The 12,384-nt window shown below is 40.6% G+C and overlaps 1 protein-coding gene across 1 annotated transcript in view; it reads left to right on the plus strand.

The window, feature by feature from the left end:
- The window catches only part of HHEX (hematopoietically expressed homeobox), a 5,795-nt gene extending 3,088 nt beyond the window's left edge, over window positions 1–2,707 (plus strand). The window contains exon 4 of the mRNA XM_007471563.1: window positions 1,591–2,707. Within this exon, the coding sequence (XP_007471625.1) occupies window positions 1,591–1,803 (213 nt within the window). The 3' untranslated portion in view covers window positions 1,804–2,707. The remainder of the gene's footprint in view (window positions 1–1,590) is intronic.
- The last annotated feature ends 9,677 nt before the right edge of the window (window positions 2,708–12,384 follow it).

Raw genomic sequence — 12,384 nt, forward strand, 5'->3', positions numbered from 1 at the left:
TGCTGAAATTCAGGATGAGTTGTTCAGGCGGCAGTAATGCTAAAAGCACCTAATGCAGTTCCTATATCAATTATGCTTGGGTTTTCACACACTGGCTAGTAAAACTCCCAGCTAATTGTTTTATAAACCCCATATGTTGTTTATCTAATTAACGCAGGAAAGATAAAGTAATTGACAGTAAATGACTTAAGCAGTTATCTTTGGGAGAAAATTGTTTCTTTTATTTACACAGCCACAATAAAACTAGGCAGAGCTCAAGGGTAAATATAAGGAAATAAACACTTTTAAGTCTTGTTTGCACTGTTTTTTAGAAGAATTAAATATCAAAGTGTTAAAAAATTATTTTCCCTCTAATTCTAGCTCTTAAAATGAATATAAAAACAGTAAGAGAATATCCAAGCCCGTTTGAAAGGCAGCTTAAACTTTCTAACAGTCTTTCTTCCAATGACCTTGTTACGCAATATGTGATAAAAAGTAAAGGCTAATTCAGTTTTTAAAGAAGCCTCTGTTGACTTAAAGCTAAAGATTTGTTTTTGATGTCCTAATCTGGATATCTTCTCCAAAGTTATCTGACAAATGCTGAATTTTTCATTTGCCTGTCTATATACGGTTTATAATAAATGAAATATTTTTGAAACAATAATGAGTGGGAAAATTGAAAGCAGCATGCATTTTAAAATTTAGCGATAAATTTCAGATTCCCTCTCAATATCTGACCTTGTGACTTGTTACATAGTTGTAAGCTTGGTAAATCTATTATTCTATAGTCTTGCTTTAGAATAAAAAACCTTAGCAGTATATCATAATATTTCCTCATAGTGTCTATGTGCATTTTAGACAAAAACAGGATTAAAAATTTACTAACTTATTTGGTTCTTGGTCAAAGGTAGTTTACCAGGGACTTTAAAAACAGTGGTTCCTATGTAATATGGGAATATTTTCCAGAAATTTCCTCCAGATTTTAAGTAAATTATATTTGTCTCCCTTTCCAGTTAGCAACATTCTTCCAGTTCTGCATTTTTTTCTTTGCCATGATTGTGTAACTTGCTACACATATTTATGTGTGTATATGTTTGTGAACTTACTCCAGAAAATGCATAAAAAAAGGATTCAATCTAATAATTTTGAAACTTTATCCTTAATTCACTATTTAGCATTCATATTTTTTAAATGTCTGAAGACTTTGTTAATTGGCAAGGTTTAAATATTTGAAGAATAAAGATATCTGTGTGTGTATCTGTAGTGATCTAATTTCTTTTTCTCCCTAAACTTTTAAGAACCTTGAGACCATGGGTCTGGGCTGGAGTTAAGCCTTCATTTGACATAACACATTTACATTTATATTTGTGATTGGTTGTTCTTGTCTGGCAAGAGTATAATCTTTTTCTGAATATGACAGGAACTTTATTTCTTCCAAAGTGAGAAAGAAGCACAAGTATGTATTTTCTGAATAAAAATATTATACCTGAAAGCAGTTGATAAACTAAAAATTAAAAAGATGGTAGAAGATGAAAAGACATTTGATTCATGACTCTCACTTCTTCATATCTCATGATCCCAACAATCTCCATTTTCATCCTCTTCATTCAGGAGAACCCTCAAAACAATAAAAAAGAAGAACTGGAGAGTTTGGACAATTCCTGCGACCAGAGGCAAGACAGTGAACAGAATAAAGGTGCTTTGGATAGCTCTCAATGTTCACCCTCCCCTGTCTCCCAGGAAGACCTTGAATCAGAGATTTCAGAGGATTCTGATCAGGAAGTGGACATCGAGGGTGATAAAGGCTACTTTAATGCTGGATGATGACCACTGACATTGGCATGTTCAGAAAACTGGGCTTTGGAGTAACATTTGCTACAGAAAATCTCCATAGATGAACCAGAAAACTATATGAGAAAGGGAATCAATTTGGGGTATTCTGGAAACCTAAAATGTGTGGTGCACTGGCTAAATAACAAACACATTAAAACCTTAATTTTGACTTAAATAGTTTATGAACTGATTTTAGATTGTATGATAAAGGGACTCTTCACTGATTAAATTCACCCCCTTTTTAAAAAGTAACTTGTTTTTTCTATTTATAAAAAGTAATTTTGAACTTTTTTGTTAAATTTTTAAGTTATAACTTTAAAGATTTTAATAGGAATTTCTTGAATGATTTTTCTATAACCTGTTTCTACATCCCACTTAATGGAAAAGTAAAGGAACATCCCAAATCCAGAGGTATGCCTTGGAAAGGGGGCCCACAATTCAGGCAGCCTTGTAATATTTTAAAGGAAACATTCCTTACTTTTTTGTTACATTCTTACACTGCTGCCTTAAATCCAAAACCATCTCAGAGCTCTTGTCTCGGGGATGTATGTGTTCTTTTCGTCAGAGAGATATATAATCAATATAAGTTGATAAATGCTTGTTTTGCACTGTCACTTAGAACCTGTTTGACCAAGGTGTTAAGGGGATAGTACAGTCCAGTTCAAGCAGAGAAACTGACTCAACAGTGACTAAAATTAATCACAGATGAACTAGAAGTAGCAGATTAATTAAATGTAAGTAGACTGTAGATATTGTGTTTTATATTAAACAGTGTTTATAATGTGTGTATATATAATTGTTCACTGTAAAAAAGACATGGCCAAAATGGTTTGTTTTTTTAAATGAGTAACTTGTATATAAAATAAATCCGCCGGTGGGATGACTGACCTCGTTGGACCTCTCATTCTTCGATTAAAACAAACCCACACCTTTTCTTCCAGCGCCTGGGGTGACTGGCGCGGTGCTGGGCGCTGGCCGGGGCTGGGGCGTGGGGTCCGGCGCAGGAGCGTCTGGCGGTGCGTCGCGCCGGCACTCCTGCGGCTCGTGGCTCCTGGCGTCCTGGGGGCACGGTTCTGGGGCTGGCACCTGAAAGGTAGATGTGAGCCTTTCCCCGGGAGTTTGCTGGGGGTTGGCGGGGGGCGGGGAGTGGGGTGTGTGTGTCTGGAGCAGCGGAGGAGGCTCCCGCCAGCAGACCCCGAGCCACGGGCGCGCCAGGCGGCGGGAAGGGAAGAGCAGCTGCGCAGCGGCGGAGCGCGGGGGCCGCCGAACGCCATCGATTCACCTTGGCTGGCCCGGCAGCCCGGGCCGCCGTCCTTGACCCGCGTGAGTCAACACTGCGTCATCCTTTGGCTGCCGAGCCTGGGTTGGGGGTCCGCTTAGGGGGAGGGGAGTACTTTGTGCCAGGACAGCGGTTCTCCCTCTTCAGCGAGCTTCAGAATCACCGGCAGCGCTTGTTGGAACTCATTGCCCTCCCCATCCCCCGAGTTTCTGATTTGGGTAGGTCTGGGGTGGGCCAGGGAATTTACACTTCTAACAAGTGCCCAGGTGTTGCCCAAGCTGCTCTTCTGGGGCTCTAAGGTGCTCCTTGTGTGGAAAAAGCAGGTGGGACCCGCGTTCACCCCTCACTCCCTCACCTGCTCCCCTCCTGCTGACAGTTCCTGCCAGTGTGGGAACAGGAGGGTGGCAGCGTTGAGGAGGACGAGGAGAGGTGGGCGCAGGGTTCCTGGCTGAGGGGAGGGAGCAGGGCTGAGGAAGAGGTATTGTGAGCTGGGGAGGAATGAAGTGCTGAGCTGGGGGTGGGTGTGGAGCTGAGAGGAAGGGTGGGCTAAGGTTTCTGACCGGCCGGGTATTGCCAGCCCAGCTGCTTGCCTACTTGGGCCGTCAGGTTCCTGACATTCCAGGAAACGATGAGCCAGATCTGGGAGGGGGGAGTCCAGGAATCTCTTCCTCAGATTGGGACTGACATATACACGCTACTATATATAAAATAGGTAACTAATAAGGACCTCCTGTGTAGTACAGGGAACTCTACTCAATACTCTGTAATGGCCTATATGGGAAAGAATCTAAAAAAGAATGAATATATGTATATGTATAACTGATTCACTTTGCTGTACACCTGAAACTAACACATCGTCGTAAATCACCTACACACCAATAAAAATGAAAAAAAAAAAAAAAAGAAATCCCTTCCTCTAGCCTGGGCCTCCATGGAGGCCTCTAGTTATTGCGGAGTTGGGTGCCTCTGGGCTGAGGTCCTGTGAAGGAATGCCTCTGCCCCTGGCCTGGCTTGACCAGGGCTGTGGCTTCCCAGACATGAGCACTCAGATGAAGAGAGTGAAAAAGACGTTGCACTTAGGGGGTTGTCACACCCTGCCTCCTTAGATTCCAAGAAGGCCCCTGGAATTACCTGTGAATTTTATTTATTTATTATTTATTTATTTTAATAATTTTTTCCATGAAACTTGCTATATTGCTACTTTCAGATAATTCTATTTTTTTAAAAATAATGAACAGGGGACTCCTTTTAAAGAAACATTATTTATTTTATTTATTTATTATTTATTTTATTTATTTATTTTCGCTGCACTGGGTCTTAGTTGCGGCACGCAGGATCTTCCTTGCAGCATGCAGGATCTTTTTTTAGCTGTGGCAAGCGGGCTTCTTAGTTGCGGCATGCATGTGGGATCTAGTTTCCCAACCAGGGATCGTACCCAGGCCGCCTGCCTTGGGAGCGCAGAGTCTTACCCACTGGACCACCAGGGAAGTCCTTACCTGTGAATTTTAATTTCTGAGAAAATGTGTACTGGGTCCTGAAGCAGAGAGGTGTGCATTGGCCTGGAAGGTTAAAGATTTGGTTTGGAGTTTTAGTTCTTTGCCTCAGTTCTTTCATCTATTGAATGAAGATGGTCTAGTTGATCTACATGACCCTTACCAGCATCCCAATTCCCAACTCAGTTCTCCTCAATGTCGGAGCCCAAAGTAGACATCCAGTGGGAGGGTCTCCTTTCCCCTCAACTGTAGGCTCCAGGCTCCCTGTCCCTGCCTGACAGGTTTCATCAAGGTTTCAAAGGTCATAGTCAGTCTCATTTGAAAAGAGGACTGTCTGTATCAGAGTTTGGGGAGAACAGGAGGCTTATGGGCCTAATATTGAATTAAAGCAATCCTGAAATCAGTGTGTGTGTGTGTGTGTGTGTGTGTGTGTGTGTGTGTGTGTGTGTTTCGCTCCTGGAGATAACCTCTGGTTAATGTTTATTCTTGAGAATAACTGTATCATGACTATCAAGCAGAGGAATACAGGTTTATGTATTGATTGGCACTAGAAAAATTGAGGAGTGAAATCTTGTTTTAAAGTAGACAATCCCTGAAACCAGGCCGTTTTCCAATTTAAAGCTATTCCCAATTCTCTTCAAGTTGATCATGTTCTGAATCTAAACATGTCCTCAAGAATCCACAGCATGTTACCTGGAGGAAGCACAGTATTTTCAGGACACAGGTTGGCATTAACTGTTTTCTAAAGTGCCCCATTGCAGATTGCCAATGAGTATTTACAAATTCTTCCTACAATCCAGGCATTTTTCATTTGTTTGTCTTTTGGCTATTTCATGTTGAAGCAGCATGTATGACCTTTACAGCACAACTCCTGTCTTGTTTTTAACTCTTTTTATCAGGAGATTCAACTTGAAAACGGTTATCATTTAGCAGAAAGACAAACAGAAAAGCACATTTTTGTAAGCAAAACGTTAATGATTGGAAGAATTGCCCTAATTTCACCATGACAGTGTGTGATTAATCCCCTGGGTCATGTACTTATACTTTAAGTTATTCAGTTCGTCACTCTTTGATATTCAGAACCCTTTCTAACTTAATAGGATATTGATTTTGTTGGATGATGTACTTTGACTCTTTAAACAACATCACTTTTAGGGAATGACTAGGCTGCTGTGTAGTATTTTATTTAGAGAACTGTTGCATAAGGTTTCTTTTTCTTACTTTTTATGGTTTTCTCAGGGTGAAGGCTGATAAGACATCTTGTGGGAAAAGAGGAAACCATCTCTGACAGTGAAAGTACCTATTCTCTTTCAACATTTCTGACAACCTTTTTTCTGTGTGTGGTTTCATTGTTGTGAATATTCATTTTAGTTAATGGGGGCAGGGCAGGGGTTTAAGAAAATGTACCTAGACTTGGGGGAAATGCATTTAGCTGGGGACAGAATACACTTACCAAAAATCCATCCCCATTCCAGTTATACTGCCTTGAGGAAGACGATGGGAACTCAAAATCTCACCCTTTTGATTCTTCTTTAAAATCTAATGATTTTAAAATCTAATGCTCCTCTAAATCTGTGATTGGAGGTGATATTTATGTGAATACTGACAGCATGGGACAAATGTGGAAAACTAAACAATCACTCATGATGCTTCTAATTAGGAGTTTGGTATCTCGTAGTAAAAATAATCAGATGTTGTACTAACATTTACTTTTCATCCCTTTGGGTTTCATGAAATTCCAGCTGGAATCTCTATATAATCTGATTTTATCCCTTGATACTTTTTTTTTGTATTGTTGTTGAATCCGAATGAGAAGCACTTGGGAGATTCCTCCCACCCACCAGTATACCTGAGGGCCAAGGTCTACAGAACATTAGCTACCCCTTCAGATATGGCTGTGGGGAACCCTACTCAGGAATCTTACCGTTGTGGATAAGAGCAGGGCTGGAAGTAAGGCAGACGAGTCCCCTCCACCTCCCTTGCTGGTTGGGGGCCTTGGGCTCAATTCTCAGGCTCAATTCCTCGAGAGGTGGGCGGCTCACCTGAGAGGAGGCATCAATACCTGGCACACAGTGGGCGCCAAGTGTCAGCCTGAAAAGCTAGAAAGCCCCCACTGAGTCCCTTCTTTTGAAGCAGCTCTTTGATTCGCAGTTGCAGGCGGGAAACCTCTTCAGTCGGATGTACACAAATCTCTCCAGACAATAGAGAGGACCGCGGGGAGGAGACCTTGGGGCTGGAAAAGGCATTTCCTGTCTGCGGAGGATCTTGACTTTGGAGCATCCGGCGGTAGCCGCGAGGTTTTCGAGGCGGCCGAAAACTTTCTCGTGTGGCTGCTTAAAAAAGTCACTACCAATTTCAGTCACTGCGATTTTCTCGATGAAAGCTAAGGAGATAACTTCTCACTTAAAAAAATTTTTTAAGCATTAGAATTTTTTTTTTTCTAATTTGGAAGGGGAGTTTGGTATTATTCAAAATCTTAAAAACTCAAAAATCTCATCACTCCATAACACTACAACAAGAAAGGGTTAACGGTAACCTCATCCCTGCCCGACCCCCAATTCATAGGTACTGGCAGGAAGAGAAATACCTATTCAGTTTGTCTCCATTAAACTTGTTTATATTTTTCTTTTGTAGTTTATGTCCTTTATCCCTCCTCACCTCTCCACTTTTTAAAAATTTATTCCCTTTTACAACCTTCCCCCCATTTCCTCCATCTCAAGATTCCTCTTCCTCATTCAGTTTATTTCCCCATTAAGAATAGAAAATGACTAGTTTCAATTCTTTAGAGGTCACAATTAGGGCTAAGACTTTCTTCAAATATATAGAAATTTTCAGCTTTCAGGTGAAAATCCTAAGTTTGAGGGCGATGTTGCTGGAGTCCTAATACACTGCCCCCATCCCTCCAAGGACAGTTCTTTTAGTTTAGCTTTTTATTTATTTTCTTTTTGAGCCAGGATAAGCAATAATAGTGATAATAATAATCAAAAAGTAATAATACTTGTGTCCCCAGGGGTCAAGCATTTGTGCACTGGGGGGTAGTGGAGATGCCCAAGAGATGGTGCAAGGGGTAGGCTCAGGATGCCCTGGCAGAGCCTTCCAGAGGTCCTAACGCAGAGGAAAGTAAATGGAGTGCTGTTCTAGGGAGAGAGATAATCAAGTTCACAGACCTGGAAGGGAAGGAGGGCAGGGAATAAGTATGACTAGAATCTTCAGAGGTGTTTGGGTTCCAGCATTTTGGAAAAAAGGATTATGGACTGCATTCTCCCTTTCCAGTCACACAGATCTCTTTGCTTTTACTTTGGCGCTTTCCTCCATCTGGAACACTCCTTCCCCAGACATTCTCCTGGCTGGCTCCCTTGCCTCCCTCAGGCTTGGCCTTCCCTAGCCATCCTGTTTAAAATCACAACTCCCTCTTCCCTATTCCCCTCCCACAATTTAATGTTCTCTATTTCCCTTATTACAATTGGATATCATATTTCAACTTATTTATTTATTACTTATTTGTCTCTCAATGAAATGTTATTGCTGCAGCATAGGAATTTTTATCTGTTTTGTCTGCTGCTATGTATCTCCAGCCTGACACATAATAGGTGCTCCATAGTATGTGTTCAATGAATGAATGAATGAACATATATTGAGCACTTACTATGCATTGAATATTATATGAGTCCTTCACATAGTTTATATCATTTAATTCTCACAAAAATCTTCTGAGGTGGCTACTGTTATCACCCTGTTTTCCTGATAAGGAAACTGTCACCGAGAAGTTAAGCCCAAGACCTCAATTACTGTACCAGTCAATGTTGTAATGTGAAGTTCCTTATTTAATCTTTTGTACCCTTGAGAAGGTATCAAGCCAAGTCTAATTCTAGATGTAAGAAGAGAGTTGACAGTTTTTGTTCATTTTATGTAATCTTTTTGTTTTAATTCAAGTCCAGCATTAAATCTGGAAGGGATTACCACACAGTATAGGGGTTGTGCAGCTTCTGTGTGTATAACACATTATTCTGTTACACAAGAAACTAATAAGCTGACTGGAGCACCATTTCCAGTTTTCTGGGGAAATGAGTATTATAAAATACACTTTAGGAATTCCCTGGCAGTCCAGTGGTTAGGACCATGTCCACTGCAGGGTGCCCGAGTTCAATCCCTGATCGGGGAACTAAGATCCCTTAAGCTGTGAGGTGCGGCCAAAAAAAAAAAAAAAAAACCACTTTATATCTGTTAAAGTGTTTAAAAAAATATCTGTCCCTGGCTTATGTTATTTGGTGTTCCCATTATATAAACTGTCTAGTATCATTACATTTCTTCTTCATTTGATCCACTGATGCATGTTCCATGAAGGCCTCTGAACATAGAGCAGCTCAGTGTCTTACTATGGGGTCCCCAGCATCTAGCACTGGGTTTGGCATGCAGTAAGGTTTTTTTTTTTTTTTTGATGTGGACCATTTTTAAAGTCTTTATTGAATTTGTTACAATATTGCTTCTGTTTATGTTTTTTGGTTTTTTGGCCAGGAGGCGTGTGAGATCTTAGCTCCCTGACCAGGGATTGAACCCGCACCCCCTGCGTTGGAAGACGAAGTCTTAACCACTGCACCGCCAGGGAAGTCCCATGCAATAAGCTTTTAATAAATATTGTACTGCAGAATGAAAATGAAAACCATGTGCCCTCCCCAACGGAAAGGAGAGACATTTCCCCTCCTCCCCAAGCCTTGCACTCTCATTATATTTCCTATTCCTTGACCATCAGAAGTATAGCTTCTCTGGATGGCTCCCACAGCACAGTAGAAAGCATAGTAAGGACTGCAAGTACAGGAGAGTCTCTGCCAAGTTTGGTCATGGGTGGGAGGAAGACAGGTTTAGGTCTGTTTAGTGCTTTAAACAAGCGCTAAAAGATGTTCTCCCCCCTCTTTTTGTGGACATGATTTATTTTTATTAAAAAATTTTTTAACATCTTTATTAGAGTATAATTGCTTTACAATGGTGTGTCAGCTTCTGCTCTATAACAAAGTGAATCAGCCATACATACACACATGTCCCCACATCTCCTCCCCCCTGCATCTCCCTCCCTCCCACCCTCCCTATCCCACCCCTCTAGGTGGTCACAAAGCACCGAGCTGATCTCCCTGTGCTATGCGGCTGCTTCCCACTAGCTATCTATTTTATGTTTGGTAGTGTATATATGTCCATGCCACTCTCTCGCTTTGACGGACATGAATTTTAAGAGGAAGTGTTTCTGTGGGTTTATATTGGCCATCTTTCCCTTAGATTTGGCAATTTCATTCAATTTCCAATTCACACTTCTCAATTTCAATCAAGAGTTTCATTTAAAATATACCTGGCTTACTGAAAGATGACACCATTTGGGGTAGCCTGTTATTACTACTATTTTTATCAGCATGATCCATTTAGCAAATGGAAGCAGGAAATCCAAATGCTTTTAAATGATTTCTTAAAGTACATGAATTGCAAAGAAACAAATGTAGAAGGAACATAAAATATGTTTGCTTTCACACCCTGGTTCAATGTTTTAGCTTTCCTCAGCATCTTATGGAGTCTGTATTACTACAGACTTTCCATTAATTTTAAATTAGGCAGACTAATTCAATAAATGTTTAAAAAATAGCCCCTGAACGCAGGTTCAGATGTCCAGAGGAAGTGGTTTCTTAGACACCTGCCTACCTTGTATTGAGTTGATGGTATGTAAGTGGAAGGGAGTGAGATAGTTATGATGATGTATGGTGCCGTTGATTAGTTAATTGAAGGTAAAATTTTTAGCTTTACCAAGCAATTACCTGATATCATTAAGGTCTTTAAAATCACCCAAATATGATTTTGCCTGAAGCAGCTGCCGCTTGTTTACCCCTAAGTTTTGTTTTTTGTTTTTGCCCCTTGTTTAGATGTTATTTCAGACATTAAGAAAAACACAATACTAATGGTAACCAGGGAATTTAAGCCTGCAATTTCTGGAATATATTGTTCTGAATCTTAGCCATTATTAAGTACTATCTGAACATGGGACGCTAAACTATATTTACATTTGTATGGTGTTTTATTTTTCAAAAACTTTTTAAAGTATATGTTTATAAAATATATTTTTTTAAACAAATGAAATTTTTTGTTTCTATTTATTTTTATTTTTATTTTTTTCGGTACGCAGGCCTCTCACCGCTGTGGCCTCTCCCGTTGCGGAGCACAGGCTCCGGACGCGCAGGGCCAGCGGCCACGGCTCACGGGCCCAGCCGCTCCGCGGCATGTGGGATCTTCCCGGACCGGGGCACGAACCCATGTCCCCTGCATAGCAGGCGGACTCTCAACCACTGCGCCACCAGGGAAGCCCAAACAAGTGAAATTTTTAATGTTGATTTTATTTTAATTTTTAAGGAAATGTCTTAGTAAAGTATAATTTACATACAAAGAAATTTCACAAATCATAGGTGTATGGCTCACAAAATGTAGACACCAGGTAACTGGAATCCTTATGATGACATAAAACTACTAGATCCCTAGAAGCTCCTTTTATACCAACTCTGGGTCATTGTGCCCACTTCTGCCCCAAAGGAAGCCACTATCCTGAGTCCAAACAGTGTAGACTCATTTGTTGATTTTTGAACTTTATATAAATAGAATCATACAGTCCTCTTTTGTCTCTGGCTTCTTTAGTTCACTTTTTTTTTTTATTTGTAAAATTCACCCACATTATTGTGTGATGTTGTTTGTTTGTTCATTCCAAATGCTGTGTAGTAGTTCACTGTATGAATTTTCATGCTACTTTAAATAACCCGTCTGAAATTAAAAACTGTACCACAAAGTATACATATATTTAGAAACAATAACACTTCACATATTATAACTAGACACTTATTTTTCAAATGACATGATCCATTTGTAATTCTAAGACTCCTAGGTGCTTGGAAGGAAAGAAAGCAGGAAGACCACAGGCATCATCAAGAAGCAAATGACAGGGCTTCCCTGGTGGTGCAGTGCTTAAGAATCCACCTGCCAATGCAGGGGACACGGGTTTGAGCCCTTGTCCGGGAAGATCCCACATGCCATGGAGAAACTAAGCCTATGTGCCCCAACTACTGAGCCTGTGCTCTAGAGCCCGTGAGCCACAACTACTGAAGCCTGCGTGCCTAGAGCCCATGCTCTGCAACAAGGGAAGCCACCGCAATGAGAAGCCTGAGCACAGCAATGAAGAGTAGCCACCACTCGTTGCAACTAGAGAAAGCCCACTCACGGCTACGAAGACCCAATGCAGCCAAAAATAAATAAAATAAAATAAATAAATAAATTTATTTTTAAATAAGGAGGAGGGTTGGGAATATTAGTAACTAAGCTACTGCCTATTTTTTCCACTCAGGAAAGTTAAATTAAAAAAATTTTTTTAAACAAATGAAAGAATAAGCATTGTGAAAATGACTCTACTACCCAAAGCAATCTACAAATTCAATGCAATCCCTATCAAACTCCCATTGGCATTTTTCACCGAACTAGAACAAAAAATTTCACAATTTGTATGGAAACACAAAAGACCCCGAATAGCCAAAGCAATCTTGAGAACGAAAAACGGAGCTGGAGGAATCAGGCTTCCTGACTTCAGACTATACTACAAAGCTACAGTAATCAAGACAGTATGGTACTGGCACAAAAACAGAAAGATAGATCAATGGAACAGGATAGAAAGCCCAGAGATAAACCCACGCACATATGGTCACCTTATCTTTGATAAAGGAGGCAGGAATGTACCGTGGAGAAAGGACAGCCTCTTCAATAAGTGGTGCTGGGAAAACTGGACAG

This window comes from Lipotes vexillifer, unplaced genomic scaffold (assembly GCF_000442215.2).
Source record: "Lipotes vexillifer unplaced genomic scaffold, Lipotes_vexillifer_v1.1 scaffold325, whole genome shotgun sequence".
NCBI lineage: Eukaryota > Metazoa > Chordata > Mammalia > Artiodactyla > Lipotidae > Lipotes > Lipotes vexillifer.